We start from the raw sequence: 23,241 nt of genomic DNA, 5'->3' as shown, positions 1-23,241 counted from the left end.
TTTCAGATGGTAGTTCAGATTCATTCAGATAATGGGCAGTGCAGGGATCAGTGCTTGGACCCTAGCCATTCACAATGTTATTCATGATTTAGATGAGGGAACTACAAATATTATCTCCCAAGTTTGCAGACAACACAAAGTTGGATGGGAGAGTGAATTATGAGGAGGATGCAGAGATACTCCAAGTGTGATTTGGAGAAGTTGCGTGTGTGGCAGTTGCATGCCAGTTTGAAGTATGATTTGGAGAAATGTGAAGTTATCCACTTTGGTAGCAAAAACGCAAAGGCAGATTATTATCTGAACGACAATAAATTGGCAAAGTTGCAACAAGATCTGGGTGCCCTTGCACACCAGTTGCTAAAAGTAAACATGCAGGTGAAGCAGGCAGATGATATTTGGTGTTCGTTGTGAGAGGACTTGAGTACAGGAGTAGGGATGTCTTGCTGCAATTATACAGTCTCTTGGTCAGACCGCTGCTGAATTATTATGTGCTGCTTTGATCTTCTAATCTGACAAAGAATTTTTTTAGTTTAGAGGCTTACCAGACTGATTCCTTGGATAGCAGGACTGACCTATGAAAGAGACTGGTTCCGTTAGGGCTATCAATTGGAGTTTGGGAGAATGGGGAGAGGTCTCAGAAACCTATAAAATTTCAGTAGGAGAGCTCTTTCCATGCTGTATGACTCTGACTGGATAGAGTAAACACAGGAAGGGGGCATCTCACTCCAAGGATACAGTGCAGGCTATTAAGGAGGGAGAGAAGGAGAAATTTCTTGGCAGAGCGTGTTGAGGTTGTGGAATTCTCTACCATAGAATGCAGTTTAGGCCAAAATATTGAATTATTCAAGAAGGAATTAGGTATAGTTCTTGGTTTAAAGGGTATGGGCAAAAGTGTGAACAGTTGTAAGTGAGGACTGCAGATGCTGGAGATCAGAGTCGAGATTAGTGGTGCTGGAAAAGCACAGCAGGTCGGGGAGCATCTGAGGAGCAGGAGTATCAACATTTCGGGCACCATTCCTGGTGAAGGGCTTTTGTCCGAAATGTCAATTTTCCCTGCTCCTCGGATGCTGCCTGACCTGCTGTACTTTTCCATCACCACTCTAATCTTGACTGCAAAAGTGAGAGTAGGTTACTGAGTTTGGATGATCAGCCATGAGTATATCGAATGACAGGTCAGATTTGAAGGGCTGAATGGCTTACTCCAAGCACTGCTTTCTGTTTCAATCCTCTTTTCTGTAGACCTGGAGTCACTTTGTCAGATGAGATAGGCAAGAGTAGCTGACATCTTTCACTAAAGAACATTCTTATAAAAATTCTAACCTGTGTCATCAATCAGCGATAATCTCAGTAATGGCAACTGTGAAACTACATTTCAATTCTAGATTTAGTAATTAAATTTACATTCCACTAGCCGCTGTACTGGGTTTTGAACCCATTTCCCTCAAACATCGACTGTGAACCTGGATTATTAAACCACTAACATTATCACAATTTTGATGTCTCCCTTTTGCTAAATATAGTTTGTGGTGGAGCTAAAAGTGATGGCATTGGTCTTTTAGTGTCTGGAAGAAATTGTACGTGACTTAATGACATGCAAGTAATTTGACAAGAGATTCAGCAGTAGTGGTGGTGCGACTGGGTGGTATCAGTGTCCATATGTCGATGAAGCCATGAATAGGCACTGGGACACTGGAGGTAGTGGTGCTCTAACTGAGATTGGATAGAGAGATGTGGAACCAGATGAAGGTTTTCACAGTTAGGAGAACCATTAGACTATGACATTGTGATCAACTGTCAAAGCATACAAAGAGGTCAGTTGAGAGCTAATACACTACAAGAAATTCCATCAATAGTTTTTTTTCAAGATGTTTCAGTGCTGCAGAAGGACAGAACCTTATTGAGGACTTTCAGCTGTGCAAAAAGTGGACTTGGAGATGGGATGGTCATTTTTTTTAGGACGTTTTTGTTCCTGGGTAGTAATTAGGAAGGAAATTAGAGATGTCAGATAGTAGGAGTACAGAGATGAACAATTGAATGGTTGGCAATTTGGTGGAAATATTTCTAGGAGAGCAAATGGTAGGATTCATGGACCAATAGAACTTAATGAGAAGAGATTGAGAAATGAAAGATGTGGCTTTATAAGGACTAATTTTGTTTGGGTAAGGGTGATATCAGAGGAGGTGATTTTATTCTGGGTGCTAAGTGGGAAAGAAGACTGGTTTGAGAGAGGGCATTGGTAATTTATCTTCACACAACAGGCTAATGATAGAGTCAGTGCACTGTAAGAAGTATGACTTTTGATCTGTGTTAAACTAGTTATAGCTTAATATATCATTGCACTCCAGACCAAAATGAAAACCGTATTGGGAAAGTAATCTGGGAAATGGCAATTCATTTGATGGGGCCAGTTATATGAGAAAGGTGTCGACCAAATCCCTAGTTGGTAAAATATCTTATTTGAATGGAAGGGAAAAGTTTGGAATTTAAAAGTGCAATTATAAGTCATTCAGGAGTTTAATTTTCAGGAGTGGACAAAAAGAAATATAAGGGTGAAGGTGTGGATGGTGAAGGATTTACAGAAGTGATCAGAAATAAGCTTGTTAGTATGATGATGGAAACAGATCCCACCATAAGGAGCAAGACCACGGAGATATCTTTATTTGTTCATGAGGTGTGGATGTTGCTGACTGAGCTAGCATTTATTGCCCATCCCTAATTGCCATAGACAATGACTGGAGTGCATTTCTCATGCAGCACTGAGACTCCCATGATCGATTCCAATCTAACTTCTGTCAGGTATGACTAGTCTTATCAGGGTTAGTCGCTTAATCCTCTGAGGAGAAAGCTATCAAAGTAGCTGTAAATGTCAGAATGCACTAACTGACTGCTGGAAAAGGGGGTGTGGCTGGCCTGCCTTTTGACCATTTCATGCTACGAAGGGTCAGTCAAAATAGAAGTATGGCTCCACATTTCTAAGGAACCCTTAAAGAAACTCTCTTGAGAAATGCAGAGCTCCCTTTTTTCTATTTTTAAAAAAAAGGCTGAGTGGCAATCTGCATGAACTGCTGCAATCTGTGAGATGTAAGTACACTAATCGTCCTTAAATTTAGGGAATTCCCCAATTTTAATCCAGCAGTGGTGATGTTGCAGGATGTTGTGTGGCATCAAAGTGAACTTGGAGATGTTGGTATTCGCATGAGTCTGCTGTACCTTGTTTTTCTAGGTGGTAAAGTTGGCAGGTTTGAAAGTCTTTGGCAAATTGTTGCAGTGCATCATGTGGATGGGAAATTGAAATTAATGAATACTAATATTATTTCAAAGACAGTCGGAACTTTTTAAATATTTGAAAACGTTTTTGAAAACTAGCATAAGTTGTTTGCTAAAACATCTGTTAATTTTGTCTAAATTTAGTGGCATGCAGCCTATTGACTTGAATTACGTTGCTTGAAATTAAATGCTAGGCTGTTTCTGTTTTCAGATACAAGATTGAAAGCATTTTTTGAGCTGTACTTTATAAAAACAAAAGTTTGACTAACTATAAAACTGGATTAGGAAGATTAGTGTGTTCACAGCTGGCATAGTCTTGTTTTCAATGTGCAATTTGGCACAGTGATCGAGAGCACACATTTGACCACAGACTGACTGCAACTAAAGCTATAAGATTGCAAACTAGGATTGCAAATCCGAGATAATTGTTGTTTTTCTGTTTAGTTATTATATAATATTTATAGCTGTCAAATTCGATTTTAAGCTTTGTTAACTTTGAAGTTTACTGGCTCTATCCTGGAATCAGCTGTTTACCCTGAGATGTTAGTGGTCCAGATTTCCAATGTTTTATTTCAGTTTTTTTTTTGAAAGCATCAAAAGTACTTGAAATAAAGGCACGAATTTGGAAGCAAACAGCCTAATCATTGAGCAGCATCAGTTAAAGCTTGCATATTTGACGTAATGATTTGTGTGTCTAAGCATTCTGTTGGATCTGTGCAGTACAGAATATTTGCTTGATGCTATCAGTTACCACATGTATTTTGGTGGTTTGCAGGATTTGCTTAGTGTGTTTTTTCATTGTTTGCCTTCATGTGCCATTTATTTTTGTTTTAGATATTCCAGAAATGGCTGAACATAACTCGGAGATAATAGATCTGCATTTGATGACCAGCTAGTGAATTAACAGCCAGAATGTTGCGTTGTTTGACCTGAGACAATGGGTGTCAATGCATCTAACTACCCTCACTCTTTCTCCCAGAGGGTAGGAGGAAATTCACAGGCTCAACAAACATTTATAGGTATGTTCTGTTCCATTGTGCTCTTGGGATGAGGGTAATTCTAGCAATGCATTTATTGCCTATTCCTATTTGCTCTGAGAAGGTTGCACTGGCCTGATCGTTGGGTGGCCACAATTCTTGTGGCAAGAGCTCTGCAGTGCGTGGCTATAATTTCCAAAATGGGGGGAAAAAAAACAAACCACTGCGAATGCTGGAAATCCGAAACAATAGAAATTACAGGAAAATCTCAGGAGATCTGGCAGTACCTGTGGATCAAAAGCACAGTTAATGTTTTGTATCCAGTGACCCTTCTGAAGAAGTGTAATTTCGAAAACATTGGTATAAATAGAATGGTTCCTGGTTCTATCCCTAAGTTGTGTTAAATGCGATAATCTTGACTAGATTGCTACAATGTACCAGGCTTCGGGGAGGGAGGAAACTTGAGAGGTTGATCTGTCTTAATAGCTTTTTTATTCATGTATGTATACCTCAGTGGCTTGCCAGCATTTATTGCTCATCCCTAATTGACCTTGAGAAAGTGATGGTGAGCCACCATCTTGAACTGCAGCCATAAAGTACTGTTAAGGAGTGTTTGGATTTTGACAGTGAAGAACAATTATGTAGTTTATGATCCTAGCTGATGTCAGGCTTGAGACAGAAATGGAACAGTCTTGTGCTCATCATATGGGCTGTTTTGTCCTGCTTTCAATTATCATTGTTGGAATCACATAAATCCAGACATGTGGGAGAGTATACCATCATATTCCTGACTTGTGACAGCTTTGGGTTTCAAGCAATGAGATTCTTAGTACAGGATCCCAACCTGTGACCACAGTTTCTAGCCACAATAATAATATAGCTTGTCCATTTTGGTTTCAGATTGGTGGTCAGTATGTTTTTAAATGGGGATTCAGTGACAGCAATACTGTTGAATGAGGAGGTTTTGGTGCAGTCTTATGAGAGATGGTCATTGTACTGTACTGGTGTGGTGTGAATGTTACTGTAGTTTAAGTGGGAGTCTGAATGTTTTCCAGGTCTTGCTGCATGTTGGCATGGAATGTTGGAATAACTAAGGTGTCACAAATGATGCTGGGCATTGTACAGGGAGCATTCTCATTTCTGAACTTGAGGAAAAAATTTGATGAAACAACTTAAAATCTGTTGGGCTGAGGATACTACCTTGAAGGACAGAAGATTCCTTAATTTGCAGTGGAGGTGCAGTAAAAACAAACTAAAAGCCTTCCTGGCTCTTTTTGAGCCCTGACCCTGCCCACTCATTCTTTTGTCTCATTTTTTTTAAAAAAATCACACTGGAGAGAACACAAAAGTTGTTTACAAACTGTCTCTTTAGGAGACATTCTGGCACCACTGTGGCCGTACCTGTGCAAGAGAAAGAGGACAGAACACATTTCTCTTAAAGGCACAGTACTGCCACACTGTTAACAATTACTTAAGGAATTGTTTGGTGAGATCAAATTGCATTTAACATACAGGTTAGTCAACAACTCTTCATGACTATTGTTTTCTTGTTCTCAATAGCTTTAACAGATTATAAGGTAACATTTGTTTTTAAATGAAGGAGCAGACGTTTAATTATATGGCACAGTGTGAATTTTTGTTCTTTATTGCATAGGAACATCCTCCTATTTACATCAAGGATATGGATGCGAATCAAAATTATATAGCCTTGAACACAGCCATGAGAAACCACAAGACAAAAAGAAAAAGAGTTCTGGTCTGGCAACTCTGAAAAAGAGATTTATAAAAAGACGTAAATCTAATCGGTCTGCTGATCATGCTAAACAGATGCGTGAGCTCCTTTCTGGATGGGATGTAAGGGATGTAAATGCATTAGTGGAAGAATATGAAGGCACTGCAGCTTTGAAAGAACTTGCATTGCAGGGTAATTTGGCACGACCGGATGCACGGACTTTGCAAAGAGATTTGGCGGACCTTTATGAATACAAGTACTGCACTGACGTTGATTTAATATTCCAAGACACTTGCTTTCCTGTACATCGAGCTATTCTGGCAGCAAGATGTCCCTTTTTTAAGACTTTGCTTTCATCCTCACCCGAATATGGTGCTGAGATTATGATGGACATAAACACAGCTGGCATAGACTTGCCTATGTTTTCAGCATTATTACATTATCTATACACCGGAGAGTTTGGGATAGAGGACTCCAGGTTCCAAAATGTAGAAATTCTGGTACAACTTACTGAAGAATTTGGAACCCCAAATTCACTGGATGTTGATATGCGAGAACTTTTTGACAGTATGTGCTACTATGATGCTGTTCTGAACTTCTCCTCTGATTCTGAATTAGTGGAACCATTTGGAGCAACATCACATTGTTTAGATGAAGAACTCTGTGGGCATAAGGCTGTCCTATCTGCACGTTCTCCATTTTTTAGAAATCTTCTCCAAAGACGAATAAGGACTGGTGAAGAAATTACAGATAGAACTCTGCAGACTCCAACTAGAATCGTGCTAGATGAGTCCATCATTCCAAAGAAATATGCAAAAGTAATTTTACACTGTATGTACACTGATCTTGTAGATTTGTCTCTGGTACTACATTATAATCCATCTGTAGGGAGCCTGAGTGAAGTTCAAGCGATGGTTGCAGGAAAAGGTAGCATGTCAAGAGCTGAAGAAGCAATGGAACTTTACCACATAGCACTTTTTCTTGAATTCAACATGCTTGCTCAAGGTGGGTTTGATATTACTTGAAATGGACTGAACAGTTACGTGGAGAAACTTGTATCTTTATTTTCACTGAAGGCAATCTAATTACAAATTATGTTCAAAGTTTGTGCTAGTAGTATGTTTTGTATTCAAAGCAAATATATGATTTTAGTGTACTTAAGAACTCCTGCAGTAGTACTGCTATAAAGAGTTGATTTTCTGATGCACTTTTGACAAACCAGAAGGCCAGGTAGAGTTGAATTTTAGGAATTGGGCATTGGCATCAAAGTATTGCTTGCTTCTTATCAAACTTGGTTGGCACTGATTCAGTAAGTACGTTTGAGATTTTTAGCATGCTCCCTGTTAATTGATTTAAATGACAAACAAAAAAAAAAGTAAAAGTCTTGGTTATGAAGTGCATCAAGCTAAATTTATCAGTAATAAGGTAAATTGAATTTTTTTTTAACTGAGTTTGCCTGAAACACTTTCTTTTCTATTCTATCTAAAGTATCTAGCAAGGGATCTAATTGATTCTGGAAACAAGTACTTAACTGTTTTTCTTATCCAATCTTCTTCCCCTCTCTGGTAAGTGCAATTGAACTCCTGGAAGCATTCACCGTATAGGGTTGGAAGCTGGCATGGGTGGGGAGAGATCTCCAAAGTAGGCCGGCAATTTCCTTGAAGTCAGCTTGTGAACTTTTTGAATAACGTGATCTGCATGTCTTGTGATGTTTCCATGTCACCAAACCATTTCTTGGATTCAGTTGCAGTCTGTTGTGAGCCAACTTTTCTGGAACTCCTGGGGTAGAATTGGGGTGAAGAGGAATCTTCAGGGACTTGATGTTTCTGATCTTCCAGCTGGTAGGAAGACAAATCCCTTATTCCAGTGTATTGTGTTTCTGTGGCCCAACAATGCACAAATTTTCATGTACAGTAATCCAAATGAATCCACTTGAATCTGAAGAAATGCTTGTTGGCTAATAAATCTAGATCCGCTTCCTATACTTGTTGCAATCTACCTTGCATCCCACATATGTATGCAAGAGAAAGGTGAATGGGCTTAGGTAGAAAGCAAAGTCTGGCATTTATTTCAAAATTTTCACAACTCCAATCATCTTGCCAACTGTTTGAGAGACTGGTTAATTTGCACAATATCATGACTTGGAATTATGTTGCTGTTTCATCCTCGTTGGAGCCCTGAGCTCCCCTGCCCTTTTTAGCACTGTGGTTGTACCTACCGCATAAACACTGCAACAATTAAATAAGGTGGTTCATCACCACCACCTTGAAATCCATACAGATGGTCAATAAATGATAGCCTTACCAGTGATGTCAAGATCCTTTTGATTTTCTTTCCTCTAGAAAAGGGAACAGAACTGAGGATTGTAATCAGTCTAAGTAGTACAGAGGCTGAGGTAGAAGATTTTGGGAAGAAGCAGGATTTAACTTACATATTGCGGAAAAACTGATGGAGGCCATAGTGCAAGATTAAGGTAAATATACACATACAGAAAAATAAGTTCATACTAGACAGTTAATGTGGTTTTGTCAAGGGCAGGTCATGTTTGACAAATTTGAGTTCTTTGAGGTAGATGAGGGCAGTGTTATATAGTGATCAGATTAGATTACTTCCTGTGGAAACAGGCCCTTTGGCCCAACAAGTCCATACTGGCCCTCCGAAGAGCAACCCACCCAGACCCATTCCCCTACATTTACTCCTTCACCTAACATTACGGGCAATTTAGCATGGCCAATTCACCTAACTTGCACATCTTTGGACAGTGGGAGGAAACCCACGCAGACACTGGGATAACGTGCAAACTCCACACAGTTGTCTGAGGCATGAATTGAACCCGGGTCTCTGCACTGTGAGGCAGAAGTGCTAACCACTGTTGTATTTTTGAGAAGACATTTGATACAGTGCTACGTAGGTTGTTTAGCAAATTAGAAATGCTTGGAATTGATGGGTCCTTAGCAACCTGGATTAGAAGTTAGCTAAAAGATAGGAAACCGAGGATGGGTATAGACGGGCATTTCTTAGTTTCGAGATGAATTGAAAGTGGTGTTCCCCAAGGATCATTGTTCAGACCCTTGTTATAATCTATATAAATTATTTGGGTGTTGAGGGCAATGTCTTTAAATGGTACTGAGCCGGGGGAATGGTGGTGGATTATGAGGATAATGCAACTTCAGAGGGACTTTGGCAAGTCTGCCAAATGGGCTGACACCTGGCAGATGAAATTCAGAAAGAGGTAATGCATTTTGGTAGAAGAAACATGGAGAGACCATACAGGGTCAGTGATACAACTTTGTGGGGAATGCAGGAGCAGAGGGCCCTTAATGATCATGTGCATAATTCTCTGAAGGTGCCCATTCAAGTTGAAATATGTTAAGACAGCTGATAGAATCCTTGGGTTATTGGTTGAGGCATAAAGCAAGCAGGTGATGCTACATCTTTTCAAATCATTGGTTGGACTATATTTGGAGAAGTTGATGAAGGGCTTATGCTCGAAATGTCGAATTCCCTATTCCTGAGATGCTGCCTAACCTGCTGTGCTTTAACCTGCAACACATTTTCAGCTGTGATCTCCAGCATCTGCAGACCTCACTTTTTACTCTATATTTGGACAACTATGTTCAGTTTATGGAAGGATAGGAAAGCCTGAGAGAGCAAAGGAGATTTACTAGAATAATATCAGGAATGAGGGATTTTATATACCAGGAAAGATTAGAGAAATTAGGCTTATTCTGCTAACAGTAGAGAAGATTGAGGTGACCTTATTGTGGTGTTCAAAGTTATGAACAATTGTGACAGGATAAAGAATATTCTGTTTCCACTAGTTGGAATGGCTTGCAATTTCAAGATTTTCACAAGAGAGCTAGGAGTCAGAGGAAGAGAAATTTCTTTCATCAGTTGTTAGCATTTAGAATGCACTGCATAGGAAAGTGCTGTAAATGTATTCCACAGAAGATTTCAAAAGAGTGCTGGATATATATTTGAAAGTGAATTTTCAGGGCAATGTAGATCGGGTTTGAGAATGAGGCTAACCTGGTAGTTCTTTCAGGAGTTGGTACAGACACAGTAGGTCATGTGGCCTCCTTCTGTGGCGTAAAATTGTATTATTGCTTTCAGATTTTATCATCCATAAACTGGTTCCTTAATCCCATTTACAGTTTGACTTGGTGTCCCCAATAATATATCCTGGCCAAAAGATAACTATGGTATATTTGCTGCACAAACCACATACATTGATATAGATAAAACAAAATATAAACACATATATTCCTTGCCTTATCCCTATGTGAAATTTCTGAAGTACAGTTTTAAAAAAGACATTATTGGATCTGTTATTTGCCATAATGTGCTTTTAGAACATGAAAGCCCATTGAATGCAAAGAAAGCAAATATCACTTAGACAATTTGTTTGAAAATTGTTCAATAAAAGCCACTATGTTGCTGCTACACCCAAGTCTGAGAGAGACCAGGCATTTTATTGGAGTATATTTGTGTCTCTTTAAGCTGTGAAGTTAAATTGTTAAGAAACCAAGGCTGAGGTCATGTACTGTTTCATTGTTATTTGGCCCAGGAATTTTGAAGATAGGAATGTGCTTGTCAGATTTAAACTAAAGTTAGAGACTATGGGTACACTTTGTTTTGTATCTTCATTAGGGTAGGGTGTCTGCGAAAGGACATTTAGCTTTTAATAGTAATTTTGTAAGTTTGATATTTCTGTCCCTAAATGTGAACTGAATTAATGCAAGTGATGCAGGAACAATTTATATTTGGCTTGAGTAACTTTTTGAAGCCATATTTCAGCAAAAAGCACAGAATCAGTTTGTTTTTGTGTAATGTTTTGTGCTTTCTTACCCTAGAACCTACTTTAATATTAATGTTCTTTTTCCTATTACACTGAAGGTTATGTAAGTGGATGAAAAATAAGAATTCAGATGTATTCTTTAGTTATGAGTGGAGTTTTGAAAAATAGTCTTATGACAGTAGCTAGTAATTTCTGGTCCAAAATATCAAATTGGATTTATAGAAAATTCTTAAATTCAACTTACGTGTTTTCGAAAAGACATTATCTGCAAACCAGGAAATATGTGCTATACTTTCATAGTGGAAACATAGTTAATTAAATTTGTGGGTATCTCCATAAAATGGCACTTACAATGATAACCTGTGAAATTAACCAGTATCATTGCACAATCCAATAGCCTATTCTTGGTAATAAGGTGTTGATTGTATTCCATCCTTGCATAAGCAAGTCTAAAGAATAAGAATTGCTTTGTTTTTGTAAAAGCAAATCTTGATACTGTATATTAAACCTTCTTGACATTTCAGTTTTCAGTTGAGGTTTTTTAATCATTGGGGACAAACTATTACATTTGAACTACACAGACGTTCTCAACTCAAATCTGTGTTCAAAGCCTGCGAAACTATTTCAGCCCATAAGTCTGAAATCAATTCAGAGGAAGCATGGGCAGATCAGTGATAACAACGAAAGCTGGATACTATGCTGAAATCTTTGCAGTTGTATTGAGTTCTAAGAGAACCACACCTGCAAAACATACGTTCTTGGATCACTTCTGTTCACACCACCAAGAAAATACCTTCCAAGTTATTTGTTCTGTGCATTTTATCCTTGATGCTAACTTGTATTGATACTTTTTTTCATCTTAGCCCTTATTTCTTATTTCATCATCCTTGTTGCACTTCCTGTGTAATGTAAGGTCCGTATCTCTGCTTTTGCAAACCTTAGTTGTACCAGGGAGTACTTGTTTTTAGTATCATCTTAGCTTTCCTTTGTATTCAATTCTGCTTGAACATCCTTCCTAAGCTGAATACAACTTTCTAAATGTGCCCTAACCAATGACTGATTTAGAATTAGCATTAACTATTTGCTTTTGTGCTCCATAACCCCATCTTTAAAATGTGTTTTTCTATTTTGTTGAAATTGTTTTGCTTGCTCGTTTCCACTTTTCAAGGTGGTTAAATTTCGAACAAGGGTGTCCCTCCTTCCTTTTTCATTATTTTCTCCCCTTTCTCTGCCACACCACCTAAGATTTTTCACATCTCATTTCTGTACACTAATTTCAAAAAGACTGAAAATATTTATCAAGATGACACCAATTTAGGCAAGTAAAGAATAGAATTTATTTCACAAGAATACTTGTAGCTCCAATCTGAATATGAAACATGGCTGCCTTGGCCTCTCGTATTCTCGCCATACAAAGCTGGTGTCGTACTGGTTCCTCCTCCACCCCATTACTTGGAGTGTGATCACCTTTACAAATTATAATTAGTTATCCCTTACAAAATCCCTTGCTACAGAATGTATATTGGCTATCACCATGCAATTGTATAAATCATTAACCAGTGTTTATCTGATCCATATTGACCCTTTTAAGAAACTGCGTTTGGCCTCATTGGAATATTGTGCTCAGGTTTGAATATGAGGCCAGCCTCCTCAGAATGCTAAAATGGTTGACTAATTGAACAATGAAAAGTTTATGTGGAAGGTTTGGAGAAACTGGGATTTTCAGACCAGGGATGTGTTAAGAGAAGGTTGGGCAAAACCATAACCATTTTTGCCTGATGTAACAAGAAACGGAAAAAAACTTGTAATCAGACAACATTAATTTAAGTTGATTAGAAAAGAATCAGAGACAATATGGGGGATTTTTCTTACTCAGTTATTGTGATCGAGAGTGCACTGCTTGTAGTGACAGTGAAAACCAATCATTACAGCAATAACTTTGAATCGCAAAAAGTCAAGTTCAGGGTTATCTTAAAGGTTAGCATGCAGCTTCAGTTGGCAGTTAGGAAGGCAAATACAATGTTAGCATTCATTTTGAGTTGGTGTGAAAACAAGAGCAGAGATGTACTTCTGAGGCTGTATGAGACTCTGATCAAGCTGCATTTGGAATATTGTGAGCAGCTTTGGGCCTTGTATCTGGGGAAAGATGTGCTGCCATTTGAGGGGGCTCCAAAGAATGATCCCAGGAATAAAGGGCTTTTATAAGGAACGATTGAAGACTCTGGGTCTGTATTTGGAGTTTAGAAGAATAAGGAGGGATCTTTTTGAAGCTTAAAGAATACTGAGATAACTCTTTAAAGTTAATGTGAAGATGTTTCCACTAGTAGAAGAGACTAGGATCCAAGGACGCAGCCTTGGAGTGAAGTGATGACCCTTTAGAACTAAGATGAGGATGAATTTATTCAGCCAGTGAGTAGTGAATCTGTGGAACTCATTGCCACAGATTTATGGAGGCCAATTCATTGAGTGCATTTAGAACAGAGGTAGATTTTTGATGAATAAGAGGGTTATGGAGAGAAGGCAGGAGAAAAGCGTGAGCAACACATCAGCCATGATAGAATGGTGGAGTCAACTTGATGGGCTGAATTGACTAATTCTGCTCCTATATGTTGTGGTTTTATGGAATTGGATAAATACTTGAAAAAGGTCAAAAGTTAGAGAACAATGGAAAAGGCAGGAGTGCAACATTCTCAAAGTTTTGTAGTCTGCATGACCAGTTTTTCAGTGTGTAATACTTTTAATTTTTTTTGGTTGGTCAATGAATATGGGGAATAAATCCAACACTGCAGATGATTGCATATGGCAATTTAGCAAAAAATATTAGAGTGGAACTAATGAATAACCCTTTCAAAGAGCCACAAACTTCGTGGTCCAAATGGCTTTCTGCACTCATCACATTCTGTTTCTCTCAGGCAATAATTCAAAATAATTTTGTGTATAACATTTTGGGTAACAGCACCTTTTATTCAGAAGGATAATATGCATTTCTGTTGTAATCAAAATAATATTTAGATTATATTTTTACAGGTTGTGAAGATATTGTGATGGAGAGCATCTCCTTGGACACCTTGATTTCTATTCTGAAATGGAGTTCACAGCCTTATGGTTCTAAATGGGTTTATCGCCAGGCACTTAACTTCCTATGTGAGGAATTCACTTCTGTCATGGTCTCAGATGTGTTCTTTGAACTCAGCAAGGACCATTTGCCTTCTGTCCTTCAGTCAGACTATTTGCAGGTATTGGGTCTCTTACAGTAAAATATTCAGTAAATTTATTATTTGGAGATGCCGGTGTTGGACAGGGGTGTACAAAGTTAAAAATCTCCTCACCTGGTTATAGTCCAACAGGTTTAATTGGAAGCACTAGCTTTCAAAGCACTGCTTCTTAATGAGGTGGTTGATGATGAAGGAGCAGCGCTCCAAAAGCTAGTGCTTCCAAATAAATTTATAGTTTAACAAAGCTAGTTACCTAAATATGCAAGCTCAGATGTCTGAGAGTGAATCCGCTGTGCTTGACCACCTGTGATTTGACAATCTTGGGTGAGAATGGTACTATTATAGGAAATGGAAAACTGGCTGCTTGTTGGTGCCAAACATTAAACTGAATTTTATTTTTTAGGTTGCTCTTCCTCATCGCGAACAAAACAATTCCCCTAAAATTAACTTAAAAGCCAGTTCAAAACATTTTCAGGAATGTTTGTTACTTAACAAGTGGGAGGCTGTCTTTAAATAGAGAAAATGTTAGACCTTGTTTAAACATTAACTGATAGAGTTGCTGTAAACTGATAAAGTATCTTCCTTTTGCAAAAATGACAAATGCCATGTAGAATTTCCTTTCTGTTTAATTTAAATTTACTTGGATTCCAAAGTAAAAGAATATTGAAAGATTTGCTTGAATTTCAATTTATTCATTATGTAGCTTTCTGTAAACATAAAAGGAGTACTGTTTATATAAAGCCCATCCCTAAAGCTTGCAATGTAACTTCACACAGGCTGAATTCAATTATTGCAAGGGGTGAGAGTTAGAGAAGACTGAAGCCTTTGTTCTGACTGCATTGAATGTGTCACTTGGCAGTAGAATTGCATAACATTTCAAAATAAAACATAAATCATTTTTAATCATTAAATTTAAGAGTCTGAGAAATGCTAAGTGTTTCATATATTAAAAAGACTTCAAATCAAATCAATTTGCCTATGTAATGACTTGATGATCCATGAGATTAATGCAAACTACAGGTTAGGATAATGATTTTATAGAAGGAAATTCATTTAATCTACAGCAAATCCAAGGAAGCTCTTCATAGCGCAACATACCACTAACAGTGAGAATCAAATCTAAGTTTGATATTCCACTTCTTGAGAAAAATAGCATTCTCTTGCCTGAGTTGTACTGGTTCAGAATTGCAGTTTAACCTATTCCTTACCTATTTCTTATTCCTCCTTTTATCCTTCCCTTTTTTATTTAAAATAAAACTTCCTTTAAAGAGCCCTTCAGTGTTGTTACAGGACTTTGGTGTATTTTGTTCCCTCATCATGAAAATGACACATTATTTAAGATTCTATTAAAATATTAATCTTCACAATCAGAATGTACAAATATAGGTTTCGATATCAGACATTTAACTAAGTGCCTCTGCCACTTCCATACTTTACCCTAGCTCAGTGAAAGCTCTTCTGTAATAATCACCCACCCATCATTATGCCAGCTTTGAACTTGTATCTTTGAGTTTCTCTTCTACCTCCACTCATGCCCTTTCCAAATTCATCTTGTCCATGAGCCCATGTCCTGCTTTCTGAATCTTTATTCCCACTAAATCACGACCTAACCTTTGTTCCTGACTTGCATATTAACTGGTATTATTGACAGGTTTGTCTGCTCAAGTTATAGCCCTATCTCCTACAAATCTCTTATTGTCAATGCTCTCTATTATCAACCAATCTTCAAGCTCCTTTTTCTTAAGTCCTCGAACCTGGATGTTATCTCTAAAGTTCAATCCCATTTTTCCTGTAATGATGCTTCATCTCCTCCAATTGGGTTTCTGTTCCTGCTATAATGCTGAGACTGCTGTTTGTGATACTAACGAAACCAGACTATACGTCTGTGCAGTTCTTGACAGTTAGTCATGCCATCCACTTGAACCTACGTGCTCTTAATTCTCATCTACATGTTGTTTGTCAGTGACACATTATGAAAACATAATTTCAGTTCCAATACGTACACTGCTGTTACCCATCACCTTTCTCAACTCTACACTGTCTCTAAATTGTCAAAGTGCTTATCAAACATCCAAAATTGGATGAGCAGAAATTTCATTCAGATAACGAGTTGGAAGATTGAAGCCATTACTTTCAGTTCCCAATGCATTCTGCTATCTTACTGCAAGTGTCTTCTGATGACTGTCTGATGCTGAAGTGGACTGTTTTGCAATAAAAAAGAAATTGCTGGACAAATTTAATGTCTGGCAGCATCTATGGAGAGAGGAACAATTAATATTCAGAGTCTGATATGACTGATGGGACATAAACTCTGACATGAGTCTTTAACCACATATCTGTACTATTACCAAGACTACGTATTTTCCTTTCTTTTAAAAGCGCCTACTACTACTTTGCTTCAGCATGTCTGTCTGTTGATGAAATCTTCATCCATACCTTTGCTTGCAGACTTGTGTTCTAATGCAATCCTGTCTAGTGTTCCACGTTCTACCATCTGCCAATTCAAGGCCACCTGACCTGCTGCCCATCTTCTAATTTCCATTAAATTTCTTCACCCACCATCCTTGTGCGCACTGATCTACACTGGCCTCTTTCTTTTTTTCTTTCATGGATTGTGATGCAATATCAAGGTCAGCATGTGTTAATTGCTCTTGAATCAAGTGGCTTGCTGGGCTATTTAAGAGGGCATTTAAGATACCATCAAATGGCTGTCAATCTGGAATCTTGTGTTGGGTACATTGGGTAAAGATGGTAGATTTCCTTCTCCTAAGGGATATTAGTGGTGGTGGGGGTGGGGGGAAGTCAGTTAGGTCAGTTGGCTGGATGGCTGGTTTGTGATACAAAGTGATGCCAACTGATTAAGTTCAAATCCCAAATTGCTGAGATTACCATGAAGGAATTGCTTTTCCAACCTCTCTCCTTTTGTAAGGCATGGTGACCCTTAAGTTAAACCATCACCAGTCATCTCTCTCTAATGAGAAAGCAGACCTATGACCTGGTAAGACTTGGTGCCTTTATTAGTGATATTATGACACTAGTGGTTTCATGACACCATTATTAGTACTAGCTTTATGTTCCATGTAGATTAACTGCTCAGATTCCCCCAGCTCCCATGGATTTGAACCAGTGTTTCAGAGCATTAAGCTGAGTCTTTGGATTTCTAGTCCTGTGTTATCACTGTTAAGACATGACCTCTCTCTTCCAGTTAAGTAGCACATGGATTTCTTTATCATTGTTCCCAAATCCCTCCATTGTCCCTCAGAAAACCATGCTGAATTTTCCTCATTACCTCAAATGTTTCTATGAAGTTATGCCTAGCCAACACTTTCCCACAACACACCCTAAAGAACATTTTGTTTGCTATTTTTCAGCCTGATGGAACCTTTTCCAAATCTAGTGCATTTTGAAAAATTAACACCAGTGCATCTACTACTTCATTAGCCATCTCGAGACCCCTAGGATGAAGTTCATCAAGACCTGGGGAAGTCTCGACCTTTACCTCCATCAGTTTGCTCAGTACTATCTCCCTGATTTCACCAGGCTCCTCCCTTTCATTTCCTGATTTATTGCTTAATTTTTTTTCTTTACCTCCTCTTTACTGAAGACAGATGAAAAATAAATTATTCATTTCATCTGCTGTTTCTTTGCTGTCCACTGTTAACTCCCCATTCTCATACTGTGGAAGACCAATGCATTTTTTTAAACAAGATACCCATATGAACTCTTCCAGTCTGTTTTTACATTTATTTCAAGTAATGACTTAGTGCTAAGTCATCCTTCTGATTAATTAAGAATGTTGATTGCTGATTATGCTAAAGTATATACAATTTTAAATGGGTTTCTAATTGATATATTGGAGATCAGCATTTATGAAAGATTTTTTGGCATAACTTCAAGCTTGAAATTATACTTTATAGTTTTGCCTATTGCTCTTTTATGGGGGCACTAAAGTGTTATCAATGATTTAGGTATGAACAGTTACTAAACGTGCGTTCTATCAAAGCAATTCATGGTAATAATTACGTCCAGAACATCTTGTATCCTGTCACTTTCTCTTCATATGATTCTAGATATTTTGTAAGAAAATTAAGAAATTAACTATATTTGCATTTTATTTAAGGCTAGTGAACAAGACATCCTAAAATACATAAGTAAATGGGGAGAGCACCAACTCATGAAACAAATGGCAGAAAGAGGTGAGAATTTGTTTATAAATTTTAAATCATTTTCTGAATCTCTGGTTAACCAGAATATGCAAGTAGAGTTGTAGAAATCATTGTGCAAAACCAGGAACTTTTAAAGACAAATACAAAATAAAAACTTTCTTGACGCTCAATTACTCCAAAGCAGCCATACTTGTTTTGAGATGGTATTATTACTGAAGGAAATTTTATTCAATGTCCAACTTTTAAGTTTCCTTAATTTTTGTATGTTATTTACACAAGTAAAACTGATCTAAATTAAATTCAAATGAACTTGTTTTCTCTAGATTTAAATTTGAGCATTTGAATTGAAACTATACCACCCTGGATGATTTTTAAAACAAAAAACATGGTTCAGAATATGGTTTAAAGGAGTATGTATTCTTAGATTTTTAATGCATAAGTTTCAGTTCTGTAATGTGTCTTTGGAAAAAATAAACTGCAAGGTTATTTTTAAATAGAAATAAATAATGTTGTGCTTGGTGTTGCATTTGTTACATATAAACTTGGCATTATAATTCTAGGATTATGCGTTCAACAAATTGAATTCTTAATTTGTGATTGTTCAGTTTTTTAAAAAATGAACACGTCTCAAACTTAAATACATAAGATATGGAAGAATTGGAGATTTTTATTTAAAAATATACTAATAATGAAAGTTATAGATTGGGTGAGTCTTTTTGTTTCAATTTAGTCCTTATTTTGAAAACTAATCACACTTAACATAAAGGAGTTTGAAGCATGAAGGAAGTCCATTAACACACTGTTGCAGTAACTTTTTTTTTGGATTGAGATCCATGTACCTGAAATCTCTTGTTAATTTGAAATTGACCCAGTTCCCTTTCAGTACTTGAATGAACTAAACTTTATGCAGCAATAGTTTCTGGTCTGTTGTGCAAGGTAACCACAAGTGTGCAGAGGCAATTCCTCAGTTCAATTTTGTTGTGTAATCAGTTTCGCTAGTCCTAGCCTTGCATAAAATGCCTGTCTCCAAATTTTCTATAAGGTCCCTTCACTTTAAGGCTTGAATTAAATGTTTTTCTACACTGTTTCATTTTCAGCGAATCTTCCTTCATACAGAACTTTCAACCTCTTGTAACTTTAAATGCAGTGGTTAAGGTTTATGAATTGGGATGGACTAATGAATTTGCTCACATAGCATTTAGTTAATGACTGGTGTGCATTTTAAATAAATAATATTCAACTTGTTAAAACTAGCCCTTTTGAATAATGAACAAAATCTAAATAAACTTGACCCATCCAAACAAGTCTGTTACCTGGATTCTAGAGCACCAAGTCTGTTTTTGCAATACTGCTGTATTCCTATGACCTATGTTAGCTCCTGGTTTGATGTCTTGATTTTCCAATTCTCACACTTTTTGTTCAAATCATGTTAAATCGTCATCTGATATCTAATATCAGAGACCTAATATCTCTGTGGCTGAGTGTCAAATATTGCTTGGCATTGCCATTAATTGTCCTGGGGTGTTTTTACCATATTCAAGATGCTTTATAAATGCAATTTATTGATATTTATGTTTTCTTTTGTTTTCCATTCTTTGGAATGAAAAACTGTAATGATTGTTATTAATGCTCTGTTTTTGGTTTAGAGCCAAACCTGCTGAGTGGAACTGCACACAGTGTAAACAAGAGGGGTGTAAAGCGACGTGATCTTGACCCAGAGGAACTGAAAGAGATCTTGTCCCCACTGCTGTCTCATATTCGCATAGATCATATTCTGCCCCAGAACAGCGAAGTTCTTAATGATGCTGTGGGTTTTACAGTTTGTTTATTTTTTAAAAAAAACTATTTTGTTTGACTTCAGAAGGTTGCTCTGTTCCTTAATTATGTAGCTCATTTTATGATCCATCTAATTCTTGGAATCAGCATGTGAGAGATTAAGGAAGCCTCTTTCCAAGTACCCTTATATGTGGTTCATCGTAACAGCCTGCTGTTACATAGATGTGGGCCAGTGGCCATTTGTAGGACTCTGTACTTCAGTTGTATGCTTCTTCTTGCTTCTCTTACTGTTGTATTCTCATGCTTTGCTTCACAATATTATTGTTTGCCAATACTAAACTGATTAATGGCAGCTGGACTATAAATGGGGAATGAATCTGTTTTTGGTTAGAGCTGTTGTAATCAATAAATAGCAGTTGTGTAAAATATGGTGATTAGTGCCAAGGCCATAATGACTTTTAATCTGGCTGGGGGAAATTTCGGGTTTTTTTTGCATCACTCGATGAAATAAAGCTATACTTGCTATACATTCTAAGGGAGCACTGTAGATGCAAGAGGACAACATAATCACAAATCACGTTCCATTTGGTGGGGTTTATATAGGAAAATCAGGAGTTGTATATCAATTGAAATGCTGATGCAATTGCAACACCATTTTTGCTCTTTAGATAAAGAGAGGACTGATTAGCACGCCACCATCAGATATGCTGCCAACAGCAGAAAGTGGAAAATCTCATGCTTGGATACGTCAGAAGAATGCTGGGATATATGTGAAACCTCGTTTATTTGCACCATATGTGGAGGAGGCAAAGGTATAGTTTATTTCTTTTTAAATAAATGTAAATCCTATTCCAAAACGGAAAGCTGTCCATTCAACATAATGTACTTTACAATATAATGTCTCCAATATGAACTAAAATAGATCAATGTAAACTATTTGCTATTTTATTCCTTGTATTTAAATGAGGTATTGTAATCTCTTCATAACCATAGGCTGTAGTAAATTTAGAATACCCTCCACAAGGCGTGCAATAACTTGCTTGGTCTTTGACTTTTATAGCTCCTATTTGGCACCGTGCCATATGCTCTGTCTGTTCAATTGGATGATGTTTCGCAGTTAGTCTTGCTGGGTCCTGTGTTTTGTACAAGAAAGCTTATTAGATTAAGTGCTTGTGAGATCTGGCAGGGGTACAGTAATGTGTCCTGAGTGAGCTTGAAACATGTATTGTCTTAACAATTGAAATAACACACGTTTTAGGTTTGAAGCTAAATTTTAAAAGAGCAGTTTAGTTTTTAATTTTGATTACGTTAATTTTCATTGTAAACTTCTGATTTATAATACTGACATTTTCATTTATCTCACTCTTTTAAAAATGAGAACTCCTAAATAAGTGGCAGTAAAAATAAGTATGCAACTAGGTAAAGAATTGGGCCTATATTTGAATAAAATGTTATTGCATTCTAAGCATTTACATGGGAACCTCGATTATGCGAACAAGATGGGTGGGCACCATTTTGCTCGGATAATTGATTATTTGGTAAATTGATTCAGTGCCTTCTGGGGCTTGAAGTTTTCTCTTAAGTCTGCTCCCCGTTCAGGAGACAAGCAGCAGCACGGTGTGCGTGAGTCCCCGCCCCCAACATCGCCCACTGCCTGCCCCCCAAGCCCCATCCAGCACAGTTCCCTGCCTGCCCTCCAACACTGCCCCCCACAGTGCGCCCCTTCCGCCTCCACATCCAACCCCCTCTTCAGGGCAGCCAGATTGGACACCAACAACAAGACTTTTGCTGCTGCTGCTGCTACTGCCTTTTGGGGGGAGTCTTCAAGTAGCGCGCGCGCGCGCACACAACTTTTTACTGTAACTTTTAAGGTATATGCCTGTGTAGAACTCCAGGGAAAGTGTGGGAGGTTAGTCATTTAGAGACCGTGTCTGCGTTCCCATCAGTCCAGGACTGTTCTTGGCAGCATTTTTAATCACTGGAAACAAAAGACGCAATCAGTGTTGGACACACCTCTTTGATGTAATGGTTCTGTCGGGACCTCAAGATCTCCTTTGGATAATTGATATTCTGATAAATGAGGTTCTTTTTCAGTTTGGCATAAATGTCAATTAATACTTTGATATTCTGTTTCCTTTAGCAGATTTGAATTCTTAAATTCCATCTTGTCAGTTACTGTATATTTTCTGTATATACTTTTCTGCAGTTCAGTTGACTCCATCTGTCTACAGTTTGTTTACCTTCATTCATTGATATTAATTTGGACACATTAAGCTGTTTGTCTCTAACTGTTACTGTACACAGTTTTATTTTGTCTGATCTGTAACATTTTCTCTGACTATAGTGGGTCATTTTAATTTTGCAGAATAAACATATAAGTAAGACAGTTACCCTGTGTAGAATGTTACCTTTCAGAAATATGCTTGTATAAATACTTAAGATATGTACTGCAGTTTATCTTATTTGATCATACAGCATGGAAACAGACCTTTGGTCTAATCATGTTTCCAAACTAAAGCAGTCCCAGTTGACTGTGTTTAGCTCATATAATTCCAAATTTTTCCTATTCATGAACTCATCCATGTGCCTTTTAAATGTAGTAACCATACCTGCATCCACCACTTCCTATGGCAGTTCATTCCACACACTGAAAAAGTTGCCTGTTGTCCTTTTCAAGTTTTTCTCCTCTCACCTTAAAAATATGGTCCCTAATTTTAAACTCACTCACCCTAGGGAAAAGACCCTTGTTATTCACCTTATCTACATCCCTCATGATTTTTTAAACCTCTATTAGGTCACCCCTCAACCTTCCTAGCTCCAGTGGAAAAAGTCCCAGCTTATTTATATAACTCAAATTTTCCATTCCTGGCAACACTTTGGTAACTTTTTTTTTCACCCTCTCAAATTTAATAATATCCTTCCTATAGCAGGGTGACCAGACTGTGTGTACACAGAAGAGGCCTCCCCAACATCCTGTACAACCTCAAAATGATATCCCAACTACTTTAATCAAAGGTCTGAGCAATAAAGGCAAACTTGCTAAACTGCTCCTTAACCACACTGACACATATTTTGAAGAATTATGTACCTGAACCTCTAGGTCTCTGTGTTCTACAACTTTAGATACATTAGAGACATTTAAGCGACTCTTGGACAGGCACATAGAAGGTAGCACAATGAAGGGTATGTAGGTTAGTCCGATCTTAGAGTAGGATAAAAGGTCGGCAAAACATTGAGGGCTGAAGGGCAGGTACTGTGCTGTACTCTTACTTGTTCTCTCTTACTCAGAGCCCTACCATTAATTTAATAA

The 23,241-nt window shown here is 37.7% G+C and overlaps 1 protein-coding gene across 1 annotated transcript in view; it reads left to right on the top strand.

Annotated features, from left to right (window-relative positions):
• The window catches only part of btbd7 (BTB (POZ) domain containing 7), a 47,318-nt gene that overhangs the window by 14,513 nt on the left and 9,564 nt on the right, over positions 1-23,241 (top strand). Inside the window, exons 3-8 of the mRNA XM_060829359.1 lie at positions 4,102-4,286; positions 5,899-6,981; positions 13,802-14,010; positions 18,110-18,185; positions 19,802-19,962; positions 20,600-20,743. Coding sequence (XP_060685342.1) covers positions 4,205-4,286; positions 5,899-6,981; positions 13,802-14,010; positions 18,110-18,185; positions 19,802-19,962; positions 20,600-20,743 — 1,755 coding nt within the window. The 5' untranslated portion in view covers positions 4,102-4,204. The remainder of the gene's footprint in view (positions 1-4,101; positions 4,287-5,898; positions 6,982-13,801; positions 14,011-18,109; positions 18,186-19,801; positions 19,963-20,599; positions 20,744-23,241) is intronic.

This window comes from Hemiscyllium ocellatum, chromosome 8 (assembly GCF_020745735.1).
Source record: "Hemiscyllium ocellatum isolate sHemOce1 chromosome 8, sHemOce1.pat.X.cur, whole genome shotgun sequence".
NCBI classification, from domain to species: domain Eukaryota; kingdom Metazoa; phylum Chordata; class Chondrichthyes; order Orectolobiformes; family Hemiscylliidae; genus Hemiscyllium; species Hemiscyllium ocellatum.
Note: the sequence above shows the minus strand (reverse complement) of the source record. Positions and strands in the feature narration are given on the sequence as shown.